Here is a 24634-nt window from a genome sequence, read left to right as displayed (position 1 = left end):
GTGGGCATGCTATGTTGGCGCCGGAAGCGTGGTGACACTTGCGGGCTGCCCCCAGAACACTCTACGCAAAAAGATGCATTTCACTGTGTGTTTCGATGTACATGTGACTAATAAAGATATCCTAATCCTAATCCTAATCCTAATTCCTCTGATCCCTCCTCATAAACCCTCCATCCCAGGCAACATCCTGGTGAATCTCCTCTGCTCCTTCTTCAGCACCATCATAACTTTTTCCACTTTCTTTCATTCCAATGAAAACAGCCTCATGGCCTGGGTACCCACTATTACTAATGTTGTCCAGCCCTTGCAATGTCCTTGCAAGGCTCCTCTGTACTCTCTCGTGTCATCTTAATACCTAAAACTTCATTTACTTGACTGTTTATGGAATCTTACTGTGCACAGATAGGCTGCAGTGTCTTCCAACATGTTAGTCATTGACAATGACTTGCTATGTGATGTTCTCAAAATCAAAGTGGAGTTTCTTGTCATATGCACAAGAGCATGTGTGCACCGGTGTAATGAGAAATTTACTTGCGGCAGCATCACAGGCACATAGCTTCAGATAAGCAGCATTCACAGGAAAAACATAAATTAAGCATAAAATATACACAATTTTTACAAGAAAGAACACAATTTGAACAAATAAAAACTGAAGTCTGTTGTAGTGCAAAGAGGTCATAGCTTTATTATACTGAGGTAGTGATTAGGGTTGTGCAGGTTGGTTCAAGAATTGAATGGTCGAAGAGAAGAAGCTGTTCCTGAACCCGGTGGTGTGGGACTGGTGGAGGCTTCTGTACCTCCTGCCCGATGGTAGCTGTGAGAAGATGGCATAGCCCAGATGGTGGGGGTCTTTGATGACAGATGTTGCCTTCTTGAGGCAGCGCCTTCTATAGATACTACCGATTGTGGGGAGGGATGTGTCGGTGATGTATTGGGCAGAGTCCATTACCCTCTGCAGCTTCATACATTCCTGCGCATTCAAGTTGCCGTACCAGACCATGATGTAACCAGTCAGGATACTTTCTGGTGCTATATAAATGCATCCATTTCTTATAGGTTACTGCCAAAATGATAAAAACCACGATGTGAGGTTGCGTATCGAGGCCTTTCGAGTCACTGGCTCATCGCTGAAGGGAGGGCAGAAAGCAGGGGAGGCATTTTTTGCCATCTACCCACGCACTGACACACCCAGGATCAATGTTTTGGCGAAGGATGACGAGGACTTCTATTGCTACAGCAACATTATGACGCTGCTCAGAGTGCAGGATGACGCCCTGTCAATGCACTGTGGGAGAATGGCTTATAAGGTGCGTTTCCATGAGACGCGACCCCTGAGGGATGTCCCGAAGGCTGATTCCACACCACCAGTGAGCACAGACAGAGGTCACGCGCAACCCCTTAGCCCAAGCTTACTGCCAGTGACGACTCGCAAATCGACTCCACCTCACACCGTGTTAACGCGACAACAGACACCATTGCCTTCACCCATTCCTCAGGTAGGTGCTAAAGGTGCCGACGATTCTTCGACTCGATTGATTTGAGACTGACCCCGATAGCGAAAATTTGGATATTGATTGTTTATCAAAATCCTTTTATGTGTTATAAGATATAAGAGCAGAATCAGGGCATTTGGCCCATTGAGTCAATCATGTCTGTTTTTTTTTAAGCACCATTCTCCTGCCTTCTCCCTGTAACTCTTAACCCCCTTACCAATCAAGAACCTATCAATCTCTGCCTTGAATACACCCAATGACTTGGCTTCCACAGCCCTCTGTGGCAACGAGTTCCACAGATCCACCACCCTCTTGCTGAAGAAATTCCTCCTCATATCAGTTTTAAAAAACATCCCTTTATTCTGAGGTTGTGCCCTTGGATTCTAGACCCTCCCACTAATGGAAACATCCTCTCCATGTCCACTCTATCAAGACCATTATGAAATGATTAGGACACAAATGTTTATCAGTGTTATCTTCTGTTCAGCTTGAGTGGGCTCTTTTTCAGATTTCAAGCATGTTTCTTAAAAATTGGATCCTTTTTGCTATTAAAGAAACTTCACATCAGATTCTTTGACTTTTGGTGCCTGGAAACTGCAGTGTCACCTACTCATCTTGGTCCCTCTGATGCACATCCACTCCCTTCCACGGGAACCCCAGGCAACATGGGCCAAGGTGACCTGCAATGCTTCAAAAGGAGCACGACACCTAAAATGACATCACCTGTCCCTCGGTGTAGAAATCGCCTCAGGGTGACGAGGGTGAATCACGCAGGAGGTGCCCAGTCAGATTGTTAGAGCGATACAAAACTATTCAGGAACTTGATGGTCAGAATGGATGTGATGGGCTGAAGGGCCTATTTTTGTGCTCTGACTGTAAGACTCTAGAAGACATGGTCACTATAGACCTTCAATCTCAAAAAAATCCACTTTCAATTGCATTGTGCAATTGCATTTTAAAGCCATTGTGTGCAATCAAATTTGGGGTATTGCAGAGTTTATTGGAACTTAGAAAACCCTTAACAAAGATTCGTTCAAGTTTATTGTCATGGGTATATGTACCCAGGGTATAAATGCCATGAAAATGAGCTTTTTGCAGCTGCAGCACAGTACATTACAAGAAGAGGACAAACATAAACTATGTAAACTTAAATTAACATAAATTATACATAACTGACACGACAAAATAAAAAATAATAAACATAACGACACTAGTGCAAGTTGAGGGAAATATGGTCCGAGGTGGAGTTAGGCGTTTTCAGGTCAGTTCAAGAATCTGATGGCAGTGGGGAAGAAGCTGTTGTGAACCTTGAGGTGTGGGTCTTTAGGCTCCTGTACCTCCTGCCTGATGGCAGCAGTGAGGAGAGGGCATGGTCTGGATAGTGGGGGCCCTTAATGATGGACGTCATCATCCTGAGTCATCGCCTCTTGTAGATGTCCTCAATGGTGGGGAGAGCTGTACCTGCGATGGCTGAGTCCCACCACCCTCTTGCATTCCTGTGCATTGGAGTTCCCATATCAGGCCGTGATGCAACCAGTCAGAGTTCTACACTGGAGCCATTTGAGCTCAAGTAAGACATCAGTTTTCTCAATTGCTTTCTTGTGGGTTACAGTTTGTTTGTCGCTGTCACACAGATTGAGGAGTAGACGTTCTCTTTCAAGAGATGGTTCTTGATATTGAGGATGCTTTCTTTTCAACACTGCAGGCACTGTAGTGTAGCGGTTGGCGTAACGCTATTACAGTGCCAGCGACTCAGGTTCGATTCCAGCCACTGTCTGTAAGGAGTTTTTACATTCTCCCTGTGTCTGCATGAGTTTCCTCCAGGTGCTCCAGTTTCCTCCCACATTCCAAAGACGTACGGGTTTGGAAGCTGTGGGCATGCTATGTTGACACCGGAAGCGTGGCGACACTTGCGGGCTGCCCCCAGAACACTTTACGCAAAAGATGCATTTCATTGTGTGTTTCGATGTACATGTGACTAATGAAGATGTCTTATCATGATGTCTCCTCAATGCTGAGGATGTCACCTCATCACTTATGATATTGAGCATCTTAGATCTTTGATGTGTTCACAATCTGAAAACAATACCAGGCATCCCATAACTGCAATGTCAAAGAAGATTGTAGATTAACAGGTGTTGTTTATCAGGGTGGTGCTTTACTCTGGGGCATGACCTGCTCTGTTTTTTTTCTCTCCCTCAAGTCCCAACAGGAGAATGAACCTAAGGAGGGAACTGATCCTGAACCTTTGCCTGAGCCCCCTGAAGAAAGCCCTTCTCCTACCCCAGTGGTGGACAATCTTGCATATCCGCGGCAGTCCAGTGATTCCAGCTTCCGTCTTTCTTCTCCGGAACACATCCCTGCGAGAAGCTTTGAAACACATCCTTGCAAACGTGTGAGTACTGTAGTTTAGCTGGAGCTTTGTGGAAACAGAGAAGATTGAGAGGTGAATTGATTGAGATGTTTAAGTTATTGATCGGGGAAAACTATTTCCTTTGATGGGGGAGGTATGTAGAGATGTTATCCGAAAGTTACTGTCCATTCAGAAGTAGATTGGGCCCATACTCCTGAAGTTCAGAAAAATGAGAAAGTGATCTTATTGAAACACACAAGAGGACTTCACAGGAGAGATGTTGTGAGAGTATTTTCTATGATGAGGGAATCTAGTGCAAGGGAGCCTTTGTCTCAGGATAAATGATCATAAGACCACAAGATATAGGAGCAGAATTTGGCCCATTGAGTCTGCTCCACCATTCAATCATGGCTGATTCTTTCTCAGCCCCATCCTCCCATCCTCTCCCTGTAAACTTAACCCCCTTACCAATCAAGAACCTATCAATCTCTGCCTTAAATACAGCCAATGACTTGGCCTCCACAGCCCTCTGCAGCAACGAATTCCACAGATTTACCCTCTGGCTGAAGAAATTCCTCCTCATCTCAAAGTCAAAGTCAAAGTTGAGTTTATTGTCATATGCACAAGTACATGTGTGCACAGGTGTAATGAAAAACTTAGTTGCAGCAGCATCACAGGCACACGGCATCATATACTGTAGGCAGCATTCACAAGAGAAACACAAATTAAACAAATTATACACAATTTTTACAAGAAAAAAATAATTGAAACGAAAAAAAAACACACAGTCCACTTTAGTGCAAAGTGATCCGAGTGGTCATAGTGTTGCTAAGCTGTAGTGATTAGGGCTTTGCCGGTTGGTTCAAGAACCGAATGGTTGAAGGGAAGTACCTGTTCTTGAACCTGATGGTGTGGGACTTCAGCCTCTTGCCCGATGGTAGCTGCGAGAAGATGGCATGGCCCGGATGGTGGGGATCTTTGATAATGGATGTTGTCTTCTTGAGGCAGCACCTCTTGTAGATACTACTGATGGTGGGGAGGGATGCCCGTGATGTATTGGGCCGAGTCCACTTCTCTCTACAGCTTCTTATGTTTCTGTGCATTGGAATTGCCGTCCCAGTCCGTGATGCAACCTGTCAGGATACTTTCAACAGTTCATTTGTAGAAGTTTGTGAGAGTGTTCGGTGACAAGCTGAACCTCCTTAACCTCTTAAAAAAAAAAGTAAAGACGCTAGCATGCTTTCCTTATGATTGCATCTATGCGCTGGGCCCAGGACAGGTCATCTGATATGTTAGCGCCCAGGAATTTAAAGCTGCTGACTCTCTACTGCCGATCCCCCAACGTAGACTGGCGCATGTTCACCCTCCTTCCCCTTCCTGAAGTCAACAATCGACTCTTTAGTTTTGCTGATGTTGGGTGAGAGGTTGTTGTTGTGGCACCACTCAACCAGGTGTCCTATCTTGCTCTGGTAAGCTGACTCATCACCACATGTGATTCATCCAACAACAGTAGTGTCGTTGGCAAATTTGAAGATGGCATTGGAGCTGTGCTTAGCCACACAGTCATGTGTGGACTGAGAATAGAGCAGGGGGCTAAGCACGCAGCCTTGAGGTGCACCTGTGTTGATGATCAACAAGGAGGAGATGTTGTTACCAATCCTCACTGATTGAGGTCTGCCGATGAGGAAGTCGAGTATCGAGTTGCAGCGGGAGGTACAGAGGCCCAGGTCTTAAAGCTTGATGATGAGTTTGGATAGGATGATGGTGTTGAACGTCCCTTTATACTGAGGTTGTGCCCTCAGATCCTAGACCCTCCTATTACTGGAGACATCCTCTCCACATCCACTCTCTCCAGGCCTTTCAGTATTTGAATGGATGGGAGATCAGAAGGATTTTCTTCTCTCAGTGCATTGTGAACCTTTGGAATTCTTTATCCCAGAGAACTCTGGATGTCTGGTCATTGAATATACTCCAGGTGGTGAGATCAGTCATGACTGCATGGAATGGAGAAGCAAGAGGCCAAACGACCTCTTCCTTGTCCAATTTCTTTTTTTCTTAAGAGTGAAATCAGGAAGCTCTTTTCATGCACAAAACATGGTAGAAGTTTGGGAAAAAAAAGTTCAATTAGGGCTTTCAAGATTGAAATCAATGGAATTTTGTCTAAAGGATGAGCAAAGGTGGTGAATTGGACTTGAGATACAGAATAGTGATGATTTAGTTGAAAAGTGCACCCCATCTACCATTCTTTACCTTTTTTCCAGTGGCACCCAGTGGCTGCTGTCTGTACCATCCATAAAATGCACCACATTTACTCGCCAAGCATCTCCCAAATCCACTATCTCTACCACAAAAGGACTAGAGCAGCAGATGCTCTGCAACACTACCCTGGACACATCCACTTGGAAACATATTGTGATTTACTGTTTCTGCATCTAAGTCCTGGAATTCCTTATTAAGCAGCACAGTGGGAATAACTTCACCAGAAGGACTGCAGTGGTTCAAGAAGGCAGCTCACTACCACCTTCTTGAGGGCAATAGGAATTGGGCAATAAATGCTGACCTTTCCAGCAAATGGCACATGCCCTGAGAATGAGAAACAGTACAGCACAGCAGTCTTGAGGGCTGAATGGCTTCCACCTCGATGGAACATTTTGGAAATCCTGACAGATTAATGAAAGTTTCTGACATGCAGTTGGTGTGTTAATAGATTACAATGAAACAGGTATGTGACAGAACATAACAAGCCATTAACTACGGCAATGCATTTTCTTCAGAAGCTCTATGTACGAGATACAAGCAGCATGATAAACACTGACAGGAGTTGAGAAGACAGAATGGTTTAACGAGGTGAAGCACGAGAGAATGAGCTATCAAAAATTCTCTTTCAAAACTGCTGCTGAGCTCAGACAGGTCGTGGATAAGAAGTTGGCTGTTTTTTTCATACTATTCATAGGTTCTGATCCCAGAGGAGCAGATCTGTCAAACTAAGCCCACTGTCAAATTGCTTCAAAAGCACTCAAATATTTGTCAGGGACTTGAGATGATGGCCCTTGGCACACTGGACAGAACAGGAAAGGCAACGGGTAGCTCGATTTCCTTTGTTAATTCAGCAAGTGGTCGGGTAGAAGGATCAGAGGGGAGTTGAGGACGATTTTTCACTTCACAAATGATGACTCATGCCAAAGAGGGTGGTGGAGGCAGAACCCTTCTCACTCTTTCTGGGTCAGTTGATTGTGGACTTCAGGAAAGGAAGGTTGGGAGAACACACACCAGTCTTCATTGAGGGGTCAGCGGTGGAAAGGGTGAGCAGCTTCAAGTTCCTGGGTGTCAACATCTCGGAGGATCTATCCTGAGCCCAATACATTGATGCAATCACGAAGAAGGCAGGCTGGGGACTCTACTTCCATATGAAGAGATTCGGTATGTCGCCGAAGATTCTTACAAATTTCTATAGATGTACGGTGGAGAACATTCTGACTGGTTGCGTCACAGCCTGGTACAGAGGCTCCAATGTGCAGGATCGCAATAGGCTGCAGAGGGTTGTAGACTCAGCCTGCTCCATCACGGGCACAACCCTCCTCACCATCGAGGACATCTTCAAGAGGCGGGCATCCATCACTCTCACCATCCGGGACGTGCCCTCTTCTCATTATTACCATCGGGGAGGAGGTACAGGAGCCTGAAGACCCACTCTCAATGATTCAGGAACAGCTTCTTCCCCTCCGCCATCAGATTTCTGAATGGTCCATGAACCCATGAACACCACCTCATTTTTCCTTTTTGTTTGCACTATTTATTTACTTTTGTCATTTATGGTAATTTTATGTCTTTGCGCTGTACTGCTGCAGCAAAACAACAAATTTCATGTCATATAAGTCAGTGATAATAAATCTGATTCCGATTCCTTAAATGCCATAACTGTAAGACTAGTGACTGAAAGCGGAGATGTGGAATTCATTTAAGTAGCACTTTTATGTTTAGGCTGGCATGAACATCATGGGCTGAACGATCTTTGCCACAAACCTTAATGATTTTAAGTGCGCATGCTTAAATTATTGAGTTGCCTCCATCTGTCACCTCCATCGCTGTCTCCACCCTTCCCTTCCCCACCTGACTCCATCTGCCAATCAACCCCTCCTCACCTGGATCCACCTATCATAGGTCAGCTCTTGCCCCACCCCTCCCCCTCATCTCTTTATACTGGCTATCTCTATTCTTTCAGTTTAAATGAAAGGGTCTCGACCCGAAATATCTACTGTCTGCTTCCCTCCATAGATGCTGCCTGACCCCTGAGTTCCTACAGCAGCTCATTTGATGCTTATACTGTCATTGGCTGCAATGACACGGTGGGCCCAATGAGTAGAACTGTCACCCTGTAACTCCAGCCAGCCGGGGTTCAGTCCTGAGTTCTAGTGCTGTCTGTGTGAAATTTCTTCCAATGTCCAAAGACGTGCAGGTTGGTAGGTTAATTGGCCACTGTAAACCTACTGCTTGTATAGTTGAGTGGTAGAATTTGGGGAGGGTTGATCTTAATATGAAGAGAGCAAAAATAGGATCTTGATGAACAGCATGGACTCAGTGGGCCAAAGGGCCTGCTTCCATTCTGTGTGACTCTGTGATCCCATGAATTCACCAGTGTTTGGTCTGTATTGTAGCTTTGGTAGATATTTTGCTTGATCAATGCTTGTACTAGGGCAAGTGATTAGGTACCATGTGCAGTTGGACATAAGGCTGTGCTAGATATAGCGTATAGAATCCTAGTGGATTTACCATGGGATGTCCCTAGGTGTTATTACTACTCTTTCTCCTGTTTCTGACAGTTTCTCCTGTCTTTTTCATATATTCTCTTGTGATGTAGAAGGCTGCCATTTGTCCTGTTGTGTTGGTTCTGACTCTTGAAGCAATCCATCGGTACCATTAATTATTATTTCCCTGTGACCTGTTCTCTGTCTCATGCCCACCAACTCCACCTGATTCTCCTGACACCCACCTGCACCAGGGATATTGTGTAGTGGCCAATTAACCTACCTGCACATCTTTGGGATGTGGGAAGGAACCAGAGCAACCAGGGGTGACCCACGTGGTCATTGGGAGGACATACAAACTTGTGTGGCAGCAACACTACCTGCTGGGTCACTGTGCCAACCATGTCTCGTCTGGTCCACTGGACGGTGTCACCTCCGGTACCTGTCACAGAAACAGTGCACGAGCATCTATCATGGAGACCAGCCTCCCCTCCATGGACTCCACCTACACTTCCCCCTGCCTCAGGAAAGCAGCCAACATAACCCCACCCACCTCAGTCATTCTCTCTTCTCCCCCCTTCCATCGGGCAGAAGAATCAATAGCTTGAAGACACGCACCATCAGGCTCAAGGACAGCTTCTATCCTGCTATTATATGACTCTTGAATGGACCTCTTGTACGATAAAGATGAACTCTTGGTCTCTCAATTTACCTTTTCATGGCCCTTGCACCTTATTTGTCTACCTGCACTGCTGTAACTGTAACACAATATTCTGCATTCTGTTGTTGCATTTCCCTTTGTGTTACCTCAATGTACTTATGTATGGAATGATCTGTAGGGATGGCATGCAAAACAAAGTCTTTCACTGTATGTTGGTACATATGACAATACTAAACCAATTACCAATTTATAGTGATCCAAATCTGGCAGATTGTCTCCAATGGGACCAGAATCTCTGAGTAGCAATAAAGCATCCTCCACTTGTACCTCAGCTGTATTTTAGGTTTGAGGGGAAGCCTCTAGGAACTTGTTCCATTTTGCCTGTTTCCTTCAGAGAGCAGGAAGGGAAACAGCTTTCCGGAGAATTGTTTCTCTATCCGCAGTGGAAGTCTGAGGGAGATGCAAGTCATTTTGGGGGTAGTGTGGAGTCTGACCACAGTCCTGAATAGCACCACCTGGTCTGATCTGAGACCACATCTTGAAGCTTCCCGCCGCTGTAGTGCAGAAGCTCAGCTACACTGTGTGTTCATATCAGAAGGCCAAATCCCAAATCTATCCTTGTCAGTCAGCATGTCCGCACAGTGAGGTAACGTCACCGGACGCAATAAAGTGCCTGATGCTCACACTGAGTGCAGTGTGCAAGGTATTCACTTTCCTCTTCAATGAAGTTCTTCATCATACTTCAGTTCCAACCTACTCCACACATACATGCACGTGGATGAACATACATGCAAATGCACACACTTACAGATCTGGATGCATGCATTTGCAAAATCACACTTATTAACATGTATAAGCACGTGTGTGTGTGTGTGTGTATATATATATATATATATATATATATATATATATATATATACACACACACACACACACCTGCATACACAGGCAGGTTCCCACATATCCACAGACATATATAAGTGCACATAAAACTATATACATGCATGTGTGCATGTGCACACACACACACACACACACTACACAGACATTCACATACACGCACATACACAAAGGCACGGGCATACGACCGTACTCAAACACATGAGCACACACACGTGCACACAGACATTCGCACATACACACACGCACGGACACAAAGGCACGGGCCTGCGACCGTACACAAACACACGAGCACACACACAGACAGGCAGCCATAACTATCCTAATTCCAATCACAAAGAAGGTGCACCAGCGCCCCCACTTTCTTCGAAGCTGAAGGAGTTTTGGCATGTCACCAAACGCTCTAACGAACTTCTGCGGATGCACTGTTGAAGGTATCCTCACAGGTGGCGTCATGGTTTGGTTCGCAAGAGTCTGCAGACAGTAGTGGACACAGTACGGTCCATCACGGGCACAGCCCTCCCCACCACTGACAGCATCTACAGGAGGTGCTGCCTCAGGAAGGCGGCATCTGTCATCAAGGATCCCCACCATCCAGGCCATGCCACCTTCTCACTGCTACCATTGGGCAGGAGGACAGGGGCCTGAAGTCCCACACCACCAGGTTCAGGAACAATTACTTTCCCATAACCATCAGGTTCTTGAACCTACCTGAACAACCCTAACCCTACCTCAGCAATGGAACACTATGGTCCACCTGTTGCATTACCATGGACCTGTCTCTGATTCTGTCTTTTTTCCTCTCTTCACGATCTTGTAAAATTTATGTATAAATTATATTCTGTGTGCTGTCTGTACCTATGTGCTTGTGACACTGCTACAAGTGTTTCGTTGTACCTGAACCTAACTCTACTTGTGCACATGACAATAAACTCGACTTGACTTGACTTGACTTGACGATCTAATTTGAAAAAGTATTTATGTGCGTGAATGGACTTATCCTGTCAGCAAGTGGACTTGTGCAACATGTAGGGGTTCTGAGAAACATCTGCTCATTGACATCCAGATTTGCTGCTTGACAGGAGAATTACATTCAGGGATGTGGGTCCTGTCAGTGGTGTGGACTTGGAGTGGGATGTGGTGTCAGTGCTCAGCTGTTAGGGTGGCGAGGGAGCAAGGCTGCGAGGAATGGAAGGAACACGGGAATCAAAGAGAAAAGCCAGTGATGCAAGTACCGAGAGAGAAATTGGAAACCACTGGCCATTTGCAACAAGGCAAGATAAAATAATTGCAAAACCTAAATGAGTAAAGGCTGAACAATGTTGGCCAAGGACCATCCCTGCAAAATAAAGGGATTCCTGAGAAACTTGATCAAGGCATCTGTGAACAATGGAGGGCTTTTGAAGCCCACTGACAAGACAGTAATTGTAACACTGACAAGTATATTATCTCAAGAAAAATCTGCTTAAAAAAGGCAGCTGAAGTTGTTCCATTTCACGGTATGTACCCCCAGGGCATTTCCATTGCTTGTTCCTCAGTACATCTATCTATATCAGCTTACTGCTGAGAGGCACACAAAATTACATTGATGCTTGTTGAACGAATACGGACATAACACTGCAGAGTCTGTTGCAGATCTGAGGCCTGTTGGTCTGTGTCATTATTTGCTCTTAATGCTCTTAACTTCAATATAAAATTCTCATTCTTGTTTTCAAACACCTCTCCATCTCGTTAATGTCCCCTGTCCCCACGAGCCTCCAGTCTCTGTGTTCCTAGGATGCCTCTTCTGCATTCCTGATTTCTGTCATTGCCCCGCTGACAATTTTGCAATCCCTCCCCAAACCCCTCTGCCTCTCACCACCATCTTCTCAAGGGCAATTAGGGATGGACAATAAATGCCAGTCCCACTCGAAGAAAGAAAAATACCCCCCATACCTTCCTTCTCTCCATTCCAACACCTCGCACCGTCCTAACTCGCACCAAGTCCTGTTTACTTTGCACCTCTGCAGCTTTAGACCGACATCATTGACTGAATTCTTGAAGTCTCATCCTTTCCTCCCTTCTCTGTAATCTCCTCCAATCCATAACCCTCCTAGGTGAATGTATAGAATTAGAGGTGCTATAGAAGTGGAAGTTGAATTTGGCAGTTCTGTTCATGGACAATTTAGCTGTTGATGGCACATTTAATTTGATTGCAGGATGATTTGATGTGGAGTGAAATGTCAGAAAGGAAAACCTCCAGCTGCTCTTTATTTGCTCTGCCTTTGGTGTGCAGGTGACCCTTGCAAAGTTGCACTTGTTGGGTTCTTGCAGCCAGAGCGCACAGATGACGGTGTATCTGCAGTCTGTTCTCCTGCTTCTGCCCCTCCGTCTCAGTCACTTTATTACTCAGCATTTATTGGAGGCAACATTGCAGGCACTTTGGTGCTGCATTCTGCTCCATTGTGGCGTGGAGTTCTCGGAGGTAGGGATGAAGTCAATGAGGCAAGTGATTAATTTTTAATTAATTGGAGGTGAGTGAGTGTGGAGGGAGCTGAGAAGGTGGAGAGTAAGGGAGGCAGTGAGGGGAAGTGAGGCAGAGGTAGGAAAATTGAGGAGGGATCCAAAGGAGGGGTCTGGGCAGAGAGGGTTTGAATGAAGGGAAAGGTGCGGAGAAGGGTGTGTGTGTGTGTGTGTGTGTGTGTGTGTGTGTGTCTGTATGTCTGTTTTAAGTCTGTGCATCTGAGCCGGTCTCCGATCTCAGATCTTGTGTCGATAGTCTGTGTGATGACTAGTGTGTATTGGTCACGCCACATTAAAAGACTTTTCACGCTGACATCTTTCACACCTCAGAAATGGAGTGGAAGCAAGTCATCCTCACTCCCGAGGGACTGCTGGAGAAAAGCAATCTATAGAGCTAAAAGATGCTTGGTTTTTATACCTTTAAAGCCCTTAGTCGCTAGTCTCTTAAGAGCTGCCAGCTTTTGAACCTACAGATGCCATAGGGACAGATAATGCCAAGGAACTAGGGAAGGACTGAGCTGGCAATATTTCCAAAGAACAGTTGACACTTTACAAGCCTCATTCATATCTGGGAACTGTGGTTATATGGCAACGTGCCAGCCTTTTAAACACTACAACTCTCAAGTAAAACTATTTGGGATTGATGGCCCAATTCAGGGAGCAATTACGAGTCAACCCCATTGCTGTGGATTTGTGGCCACAACCAGGCGGACTGGGTTAGGAGTCACATTTTCTTCACTGTAGGACATTGGTTTGTGCGACATTATCTAATTCCTTGAATGAATTTCTCCCCACTAACCAGGGCTCCCCTCTCGCCCACTCGCCTCATTCCCCAAATATCCCGGCACTTGATCGATGCCTTTTTTTTCATATTTTTGCACTATCTATTTACTTTTTTATGTCTTTGCACTGCACTGCTGCTGCAAAACAACAAATTTCATGCCAGATAAGCCAGTGATAATAAATCTGGTTCTGATGTTAGTCTTGAGAGGCTCTGATGATAAAAAATATTTGGAGATTGGATCGTACTCAGTTAAATCAGAGGCCTTTTTACGTCCAATGAGGTGCAGATTACCTGCAGGCATCAGAGTGCAGTTGGCACATCTCGGAGAGGGAGGGGTTACAGTGGTATCGGAGTTATGTTGCTATGTCTGGAGTATTGATCAGAAACCATGAGTTCAAATCCCACTTAGGCAGCCAAGGAATTTAAATTCAACTAAGTGAACATAAAATAATTTGACTAAAGATCTTGTATCAATAGTGGAGGTAGAAGACTTTGGACAGCTGTAAAAGCTATCCAGAAGGGAGGAAATCTGCTGTCTTGATGTGACCTCATTGTGACTCTAGACCCACAACAATGTAGTTGATTCTTAACTGTGCTCTGAAATGACCTAACAAGTGACTGGAGAATAAATGCTGGTGTCGGTCACCTCCAATGAATGAGCGGAAAAGAAATCCTTGGGGGAAACGATCGTGGATTGGAAAGAGGAACTGGCAACCTTGTCTAAAAAAAGGGGTCGTATATGTATTGGAGAGCAGTAATGACAGATTCGACTTGTGTCTGTTTGTACAATGCCTTCCTCTTTTCAATTAAAAACTTGGCCTTGAAATGTTTCTTACTGTAAAGCTGGTATTATATAAATCTCTGTCAAAGATGAGAGACTGCTTGATATTCCTTGAAGCAGTTCTAATGCGGCTAATTTACTGCCTAAATTGTAATCAATGAGCCTTGAGACAGTCACTCACAAAATAATTGGATGTATGGGCTGGATTTTTTTTGCCATGTCCTGATTTTGTTTCCTAACAAAAGCTGAACCTGACTTGTTGTGTTTTATTTTCATTGTTTATTCTGGGGTAAGGGGCCACGTGGGCATGGCTGGCATTAATTGCCCATTCCTAGGATCAGTTGTCTGTTCCTAGTTGGCTCCAACTGCAACTGTGTGGAGACAGCCTCCAGTTGAGTCATAGAATCACTGAGACATACAGCATGGAAATAGGCCCTTCGGCCCACTGAATCCATGCTGACCACAGACCACCCATTTACACCAATCCTACATTAGTCCTATGTTTAATTCTCCCCACATTCCCATCAACTTCCCCCAGATTCTACCCCTCACCTACACACTTGGAGCAATTTACAGCAGCCAATTAACCTGGAACACCGGGAACTGAGTGAACTGGAACACCGGGAGGAAACCCAGGCGGTCACAGGGAGAACGTGCAAACTCCGCATAGACAGCACCCGAGGTCAGGATTGAACCAGGGTCTCTGGCGCTGGGAAGCAGTGGCTCTACCAGCTGTGTAACTGTGCCTCCCCTGAGTTGAGGCAGTAGGTAACTCTTAATAGGCATATCGGGTGCCAGATGTGCTCACAGCTGTACACTGTGGTCAATGGAACCAATAGTGCACAAGAAGAGTAATCAAAGTATCCGCAGTGAGCAAGGGGTATTTGTACCCCTCTGGTTGTAGAGTGATGTTACCAGCATGATGGGGTTTAACCCCTACAGTCTGTGGGGTGAAGGGGAGAGGGCAAATTTATGAATGTGCCAACATCTATAAAACATAGGTAATGACATAATGGCAAGACCCTTAACAATATTGATGTACAGAGGGATATTGGGGTCCAAGTCCATAGCTCCCTGAAAGTGGCTGCACAGGTCGATAAGGTGGTAAAGAAGGTGCTTTGGAATGCTTGGCTTTATCAGTGGAGGTACGGAGTTCAAGAGTCAGGAAGTTATGTTGCAGCTTTATAAAACTCTGGTGAGGCCACATCTGGAGTACTGCAGTCAATTCTGGTGGCCCCATTATAGGAAGGATGTGGAGGCTTTGGAGAGGGTGCAGAAGAGGTTTACAAGGATGCTGCCTGGATTAGAGGGCATATGCTATAAGGAGAGGTTGGACAGGTTGTTTTCTCTGGAGCGGTGGAGGCTGGGGGGAGATCTGATAGAGGTTTACAAGGCTCTGAGAAGCATGGATAGAGTAGACAGCCGGTATCTTTTTACCAGGGTGGAAATGTCTAATACCAGAGGGCATGCATTTAAGGTGAGAGGGGGTAAGTTCAAAGGAGATGTGTGGGGCAAGTTTTTTTTACACAGAGAGTAGTGGGTGCCTGGAATGTGTTGCCAGGGGTGGTGGTGGAGGCAGATCCGTTAGAGACATTTAAGAGACTCTTGGATAGACAGATGAATGTGCAGGGAATGGAGGGATGTGGACATTGTGTAGGCAGAAGGGATTAGTTTAGTTAGGCGTTTAATTACTAGTTTAATTAGTTCAGCACAACGTCATGGGCCGAAGGGCCTGTTCCTGTGCTGTTATGTTCTATGTTCTATTGGTTAGGCCACACTTGGAGTACTGCGTACAGTTCAGGTCTCCACACGATAGGAAGCATGTGATTGTACTGGAGAGGATGCAGAGGAGATTCACCAGGATGTTGCCTGGATTGGAGCATGTAAGGACAGACTGGATAGGCTGGGTTTATTTTCCCTGGAGTGGAGGAGGCTGAGCAGTGACCTGATAGAGGCAGGAAAAATTATGAGGAGGACAGATAAAGTAGATCGTAAAAATCTTTTCCCATGGTGGGGGTGTCTAAGACAAAAGGGCAGAATTTTAAGGTGAAGGATTGGAGGTTTAGAGGGGATCTGACGGGGAATGTTTTTCACCCAGAGAGTGGTTGGAGTCTAAATGCGCTGTCTGAAGAGGTGGTGGAGGCAGATACTCTCAGAACATTTAAGAAGCATCTCAACAAGTACTTGAATCATACGGCATAGACCTAATGCTGGTAAATGGGACTCATGGACATAGGTACAGCAGGCCGTATGGACGCGATGGACTGAAGTGCCTGTTTGTGTGCTGTATGACTCTGACTCTGGAGGGCTGGTAGAGACATGAAATATGTGTCAATATTACATCTCATCAACTCTTAATGCAGAAACCTTTGAGCTGATATGTTGAGATGCTTCAGGTATAATATTGCATGGGCTAAGATCCCATAATCATGGGATGGAAGGATAGGCTTGGAAGGGTTTGTGGAGGTGGGTAACACTGGTAACTCGGACCAATAATCCCCACTGTTATCTTGTGTCGGCTGTGGGATGTGGTGTCCAAGTTGAGGTTGGTTGACCTGAAGGAGGAGTTAGTCTTGGCAGGAAGGGCTGGGAAATGGGGGTGTGGCATTGAGCTGGGAACAGGATACCATCCCGGGTCCGACCAAGGGACTGAAGACCGACTCTGGCAGCAAAATGCACTCCATCCTGCTGACTCTAGCTGGGTGATCTTGAGGGTTTCCATGGCCCCATCCACAGCTTCCTGCTGCTTTCATCATGCCACATTCGGCCCGCTCCCAGCAGCCTACAGATCCCACTGCTGAAAATGAGGGACTGACATCAAAGAATGACCAACAGAAGGGATCAAGGCAGTGAAGACAGAAGCCCCTGGAAACAGCTGGAGTGGGCAGGCTGGACAATCTGCAAGGGTGGATTAAGGTGGGCAGTCCCCTGCGGTCCAGGATGACTTGCTTCTGTTTCGGTTTTGTGGGTTCTTAGTTGGCTGATGAGTCCAATGTGGGAACCACAGACTTTCCGCAGAAGGTGCCCAATGGAGCAAGGTGGGTGGGTAATCTTCTTCTTCTGCTGCATGTGGTGGCCTTCTATGTGCTCCCAATGAGTGGACTCGAGGCTCTCAATACCATCCTGAATGTACCTTCTCCACTTTGAGTAGCCATGGGTCTGTGACTCCCAGCAGTCAGTGGGGATGTTGCATTAATCATTGCGCGGTCATCAAAGGTCCCACCCACCCTGGATATTCTCTCTTCTCCTCTCTCCCATTGGGCAGAAGATACAAAAGCCTGAAAGCACACATCACCAGGCTCAAGGACAGCTTCTATCCCACTGTGACTATTGAGCGATTCCCTAGAATGATAAAATGGACTCTTGACCTCACAATCTACCTCGTTATGACCTTGCACCTTATTGTTTACTTGCACTGCACTTTCTCTGTAGCTGTTACACTTTATCCTGCATTCTGTTATTGTTTTACTTTGTACTACTTCAATGCATTGTATAATGAGTTGACCTGTATGAATGGCATGCAAGACAAGTTTTTCACTGTACAAGTGACAATAGTAAACCAATTCCAATTCCATATGCCTTTTTTCCCACCCTATCAACCTGTGCAGCCATTTTCAGGGCGCTATAGACTTGGATCCCAAGATCCCTCTGAACATCAACACTGTTAAGGGTCTTCCCATTCACAGTGTACTGCCCCTTCACATTTGATCTTTCAAAGAGCACATGATGTGGTCTACCCAACAGAGCTGCTTAAGTGTAACCAGGATCTCAATGATGATAATGTTGGATTGGAAGATGTCGACACGTACTGTAAATACCAGCTTTAGCTGCCTTATATCAATACCTCTGTCTGGAGAGAACCAGTGAGAGGTACACAAAGGAGATTAGAAAAGAGAAGAAAAAAACATAGAAGTCACGATGCTGGTGATTGTCTGTCCGAAATGTGAGGGTAGATTGATGCAGTGAGCTAGATATCAGCCTGTGGAGGTGGTAACAAAAGATTTGGGATCCATTTATCAAAAAATAGACAAAGGGAGGTTGTAAAAGTTCAGGTGCTGTCCAAGAGGGAAACATCAGGAAATTCCAGAATCAGTGTTCGGAGATTGACCAGAATGTTCCCAGGGATGACAGACCTCTGTTATATGGGGAGACTGGAGAAGCTAGTGTTCTCTTTGGAAGCTGAGAAGATTAAGGGGAGGTTTAATTGAGGTGCTTGACATTTGGAGAGGTGATGGACTGGATGGGGAAGAGCTGATTTCACTGGCAGAAGTACTGGGACGTAGAGGTGTTTTTGACAGAGTTACTATTGTCAAATCTGTATAAAGTGATGCAGACCATCATTGTAAGTGACTGAGATTGACTTTATGCACCATATTTAACTGTGACATCCTCCACACTGCATTTTTGAATAATTTACCCTAGTTTTATTGGGTGCTGTAGTTTCTGCTTCCTCTGCTCTTTAACCTGTTGTCTGAGTAAGTTAACTGTTTGCTGTACCATGGACTGTTTGCTGTGAGACATACACTACATGCACCTTCCACCCATGGAAATGTTGCCAATCAATACTCCGTCTCAGGGATGCACAGCCTGAAAAAGTGGAAGAGGATTTGGTGATGAACTCTTGAAAAGAAGTGAATCTGCAAGTCCATTGGAGAGGTGGTGGGATTAAATGGGGAGCTCTTTCAAAGAGTCAGTACAGGCAGAATGGACCGAATAATCTCTTTCAGAGGGCTTCAATCCCTCCTTGGACTCTTTATCTCTCGCTGTCTTGGTGAAGCAGCCAGCATAATCAAAGACCCCACCCACCCGGGTCATTCTCTCTTCTCTCCTCTTCCATCAGGTAGAAGATACAGGAGCCTGAGGGCACGTACCACCAGGCTTAAGGACAGCTTCTACCCCACTGTGATAAGACTATTGAACGGTTCCCTTATATGATGAGATGGACTCTGATCTCACGATCTACCTTGTTGTGACCTTGCACCTTATTACACTGCACTTTCTCTGTAGTTGTGACACTTTACTCTGTACTGTTATTGTTTTTACCTGTACTACCTCAATGTGCTCTGTACTAACCCAATGTAACTGCACTGTGTAATGAATTGACCTGTACGATCGGTATGTAAGACAAGTTTTTCACTGTACCTCGGTACAAGTGACAATAATATACTAATACCAATCATTCACTCAAAATCTGTAGAGAAAGGGAGAGAAGAGAAGGTAAGGTTAATGTTTCAAGTCAGTAACATCTTGCCAGACCCTGCATAGGTTATTTTAACTGCTAACTGAGGAAATGCAGACAATTGTAGAGAGCGTTTTAATGCTGCTCTTTCCTGTGGGAGGAGTTCACTCCTATAAACTGGGTTCAAAGGTTGTTTATAAATCACTAATGGATTTCTCTCTTGGCTTTACGACCTTGTACAAAACAGCTTTCAACACCTGTACATTATCTGTAATTATCTTTATAATTAGGCCTTGTGACAGCTGAAATGCTGAAGGGTTGTTTCAGTTTTGTGTTCGGAGAAGTAACACCAAAACAGTACTTGACCACTGCAGCTATGGAAACAATGAGGAGGAGACTGCGCTTGATGCCGAATTGATGTGTAGCTGCAGTGTAAAGAGAGACCTCAGCTAGGGATAAAGATAGAAATCAAAATGGTATATTAAAGAAAATAAAATTAGTTGCTTGTATTGCATTTAAACTGGGACCAGAAGGAGAAACTTTCATTGATATTGCACCTTGTGAAATTATTGGAGGTCCCTAAATACATATAAGAACATAAAACATAATAAATAGGAGCAGGAGTTGGCCATCTGGCCCGTCGAGCTTGCTCCGCCATTCAATAAGCTCATGGCTGATCTGCCCGTGGACTCAGATCCACCTACCTGCCTTTTCCCCACAACCCTTAATTCCCCTACGATGCAAAAATCTATCTAACTGTGTCTTAAATATATTTAATGAGGTAGTCTCTACTGCTTCCCTTGGCAGAGAATTCCAAAGGTTCACTACTCTCTGGGAAAAGCAGTTTCTCCTCATCTCCGACCTAGATCTACTCCTCCGAATCTAGAGGCCAGGTCCCCTAGTTCTGGTCTCACCTACAAGTCGAAACAACCTTCCTGCCTCTATCTAATCTACCATAATTTTATATATTTCTATAAGATCCCCTCTCATTAGCCATATGGCTAATGAAATGTAGTCACTGTTGTAATGTGGAAAATGCAGCTACCTAGAGGAGTCCACCAGCTCGCACGATGACCCCCCAGTACTGGCCATCTTGAGTTCCTGGTTGCAAACTATTTCAACTCCACCTCCCCATTCCCAAACTGACAGTGATAGTAAATCTGATTCTGACTGTGAAACTAGAGGAACAGTGCCTCATATTCCTCCTGGGTGGTTTACAACCCAACGGCATGAACATTGGACTTTCCAATTCCAGGTAATGCACACCCCCTCTGTCCCTTTCTCTCTCTGTCTGATCCATCCAAGTCCTCTTGCTGACCCCCTTTCTTTCCAACCCTCCCCCTCTGCCTCCTGTTACCCAGTTTCTTTCTTTCTCCCCTACTTGATGCTGTCTGTCTTTCACACACACTCCGTACCCACTTTATCCCCTCCCTTATCTGGTTTCTCTCATCCCCTTCCTTTCCTATCAGATTCCACGATTTGCTGGCCTTTGTCTCCACCGATCATCTCCCACCATCTGTTGCTATCTCCATCCCTCGCTCCCCCACCTGCCCATCAACCCCTCCTCACCTGGATCCACCTATCGTTTGCCAAGTTGAACATCTGCCAGCCAGACTTTTAGCCTGAAAGAGTGGAGGGTGTGGAGACCCTCCATCCATGGATGTGGCGGCTTGTACGTAACATTAAAATCTTTCTCCCAGAGTAGAAACGCCAAATACTAGCGGGCTAAATGGGATGTGCAGGGCAAACCTTTTTTTACACAGAGAGTGGTGGGTGCCTGGAACGCACTGCCAGGGGTGTTGGTGGAAGCAGATACGATAGTGGCGTTCAAGACACTTTTAGGTAGACACATGAGTATGCAGGGAATGGAGGGATATGGATCATGTGCAGGCAGAAGGGTTTAGTTTAATTTGGCACCATGCTCAGCACAGACATCGTGGGCTGAAGGACCCGCTCCTGTGCTGAACTGTTCTATGTTCTATGTAAAACATATTCTGAATACATCCATATAATCAGACTCTAACCCGAGCCCAAGTCATTTTCCACACCTGACCTGAAGACCATTCTGTAAATACAACAATCTCAAACATGCTATTGATCTGTTTGAGAATGAAACCTGAAATATTGATCAGAGGATACATGCGATAATACTAAGCAACGCATTCTGATCTGGATAACGTACTGAGAGGGTCCAGCACAGCACAGCACAGTCCTCTCCAACCCAGACTAAACTTGGCACACAGTCAGCTCCTGTTGGGCTTCAGTTGGGTAGCCAGTCTTAACGTAGATGAGCAACACACACAAACTGTTGGAGGAACTTAGCAGGTCAGGCAGCACCTATGGAGGGAAATGAACCGTCGACATTTCGGGTCGAGACCCTTCATCAAGACTGGAAAGGAAGAGGGCAGAAGCCAGAATAAAAGGGTGGGAGAGGGGGTGGGGGAGGAGCACAAGCTGGCGGGTGATAGGTGAATCCAGATTGGGGAACCACTTCGTCGAGCACCTTCACTCCATCCGCCTTAACAGCCAGGATCTCCCAGTGGCCAGCCATTTTAACTCCACTTTCCATTCCCACGCTGACATGTCTGTCCATGGCCTCCTCTAATTGAGGCTAGACACAGATTAGAGGAATTGAGGCTAGACTCAGATTAGAAGGACAACTTCTCATATTCCACCTTGGTAGCCTCCAACTTGATGGCATCAACATCGATTTCCCTAACTTCCGGTAACCACTCCTGTATGTCCCCCCCCCCCCTTTCTTTTACCTTAACCCTCTGCCCCATTTACCCCTTTCTTTTCCCCTCCCCAACCCTCTCAACCTGCCCATCACCCACACCTTCCTCCCTCTGGTTCCCCACCTCCCTCCCTGCCCTCTCCTATTAGATTCCATCTTCTTCAGCCCTTTCCCTCTTCCATCTATCACCTCCCAGCTTCTCACATCATTCCCACTTGCCCCCACTCCCCCACCTACCTACCTTTCCCCCTCTCATCTGGATTCACCTATCACCCGCCAACTCGTGCTCCTCCCTCTCCCCCCCCCCCTTTTATTCTGGCTTCTGCCCTCTTTCTTTCCAGTCCTGATGAAGGGTCTCGGCCCGAAATGTAAACTGTTCATTTCCCTCCATAGATGCTGCCTGACCTGCTGAGTTCCTCCAGCAGTTTGTGTGTGTTACTCCAGACGTCCAGCATCTGCAGTCCCTTTTGCGTTAACATGTATGAGCACTTGATCATTGTAGTTTACAAGGCTATGGGCTAGGAACTGGGAAGTGGGGATGGACAGTGGACAATTGATGGGCTAAATGGCCTCCTTTTAGCATTGCAAATTTCAGCCATCCCCCCACCCCCCAACTTCAATTTGAAAACATTTTGATCTGAGGATTGCTGTATGTAAGTGGGAGCTGATAACGTCCTGATGAAGATGAGTTGACACCTGAGACCTTGGTCTGTGATGGGAGCAACAGGTTATCCCCATAATCAATGAGAGTTAAAAGTAGAGACAGAAAGATCTGCCTTTCTTTAGCACCTTTCACAACTAGGATGACCCAAACTACTTTATAGCCAATGAGGTACTTTTGAATCTAGAAATTTTTTTCTTGCTATGCTTATGTGAGAACTATACAGGACTTTGGCTCCAGACACTGGGGTTCAATCCCAGCCCGACCTCTGGAGTTGTCTGTGTGGAGGTTGCACATTCTCCCTATTTCCCCGAGGGCTTCAGTTTCCTCGCACATTTCAAAGATGTGCAGCTCGGTGGGTTAATTGGCCACTGTTAATTGCCCTTAGTGTGTGGGCAAGTGGTAGAATCTGGGGGGAGTTGGTGAGAATGTGGGGAGAATAAAATGAGATTAGTGTAAATCGCTGGTTGATGGTTGGCAAGGACTGAATGGGCTGAAGGGCCTGTTTATGTGCTGTATCTCTCTCTATAACTAGCAGAGAAAGAAATGGAATGAATTTGAATCAAATTAATGGAAGAAAGAGAAAGAAAATTTTTAAGGGAGAAAGAAGACAGACAAAAGTTAATAAAAATTAAAAATAGAATAGAATATTGAACAGAAAAAACATCTGAGAAACATTCTTTGTCTGTGGGAATGACATTGGATAATTTAACTTGTTTCTCATCTTTTGGCCTGATATTGTACTAATGTAAATCTCTTTATTGTGAAGGTCCTTGGCAGGTCTAACTTTAAAGCAGATTCAATAGTACCTTTCAAAAGGGAATTGAATAATTAGGTTGTTATCAGCACCAGGACTGGAGATTGTGACAGACCATGAGTGTAACACAGTAGATGTGCAAGACCTTCAATATGGGAGGATGGTGCTTTGTTTGCACTGCTCCTTGTGAGAAAGGCACTCTCTAAATGTAGGTATTACTTTAGCATATCATCTTCAGCCATCAAACTTCCAAAGCGTGAGAAAGGAAGTCTGCTGCTAACCTCATGCTCATAGACTGAACCTTGAACTGCTCTCAGGATTTATAGCAGCTAGTTTAAAGGGGAGGCCACTTTAGACACATTTCCTTTTGCCTCTCTCCTCCACCAACAGTGGCAGAGCAGATGCAGTCTACGGTGCCGTATTCCTCCCATTATAATGTATCATCCCGCACTGAACATGCAATCCACAATAGAGCTCCTAGCAGTCACTTAATTTTAGAAATTTCGCCAGAGAGTACAGATGTAAAATGTTTTCAGAATTGTGTGCTGTGATTAACCATTGGAGGTCACGTAAAGTGCAGTGTGCTAACCTAATGGAAAAAGCAAGGACTCATTAATTGTTCCACAGGAACTAAGTTCTGCCCAGGGCACCCAGTTCCCCTCATTATGGCGTCTTTCACGTTCAGACTCCATAGAAGGAGCAACCTGGTACTGCATCTCACCTCTGACTGCACTGATTTTTAAGTCTTGGGAGAGGGACTCGAACCTACAACCTTCTGACTGGAGCAGCCCCCAGATCACAAATAAACCTGTGTAACTGCTGCATAATATTGGTAATGTGCTGACAAGGCTTTTTATGATCCAGAGTCTGCAAAGTAGGGGTTGGCACTCTGTAAGTGATTGTGAAATTTTCTCAATGCTTTCATGAGACATAAAACCTCTTAAAATAACATTCAAAATAATAAGCTGACACATTAAGCACTACACATTAATATCTTGTGCAGTAATTTTGATCCTAATGTCCCCATAATCCTATTCTGCCAGAATATTTTATTGCACAGTTCTGCAGATGAAATATGCTGAGA

At 45.3% G+C, this 24634-nt stretch overlaps 1 protein-coding gene across 1 annotated transcript in view; it reads left to right on the top strand.

Moving 5' to 3' along the window:
* Nucleotides 1-24634, top strand: part of ccdc33 (coiled-coil domain containing 33) — a 241599-nt gene that overhangs the window by 3989 nt on the left and 212976 nt on the right. Inside the window, exons 2-3 of the mRNA XM_052042733.1 lie at nt 1057-1496; nt 3697-3888. Of these exons, the coding sequence (XP_051898693.1) occupies nt 1057-1496; nt 3697-3888 (632 nt within the window). The remainder of the gene's footprint in view (nt 1-1056; nt 1497-3696; nt 3889-24634) is intronic.

This window comes from Pristis pectinata, chromosome 32 (assembly GCF_009764475.1).
Source record: "Pristis pectinata isolate sPriPec2 chromosome 32, sPriPec2.1.pri, whole genome shotgun sequence".
NCBI lineage: Eukaryota > Metazoa > Chordata > Chondrichthyes > Rhinopristiformes > Pristidae > Pristis > Pristis pectinata.
This window is presented reverse-complemented; position numbering and strand designations above follow the sequence as displayed.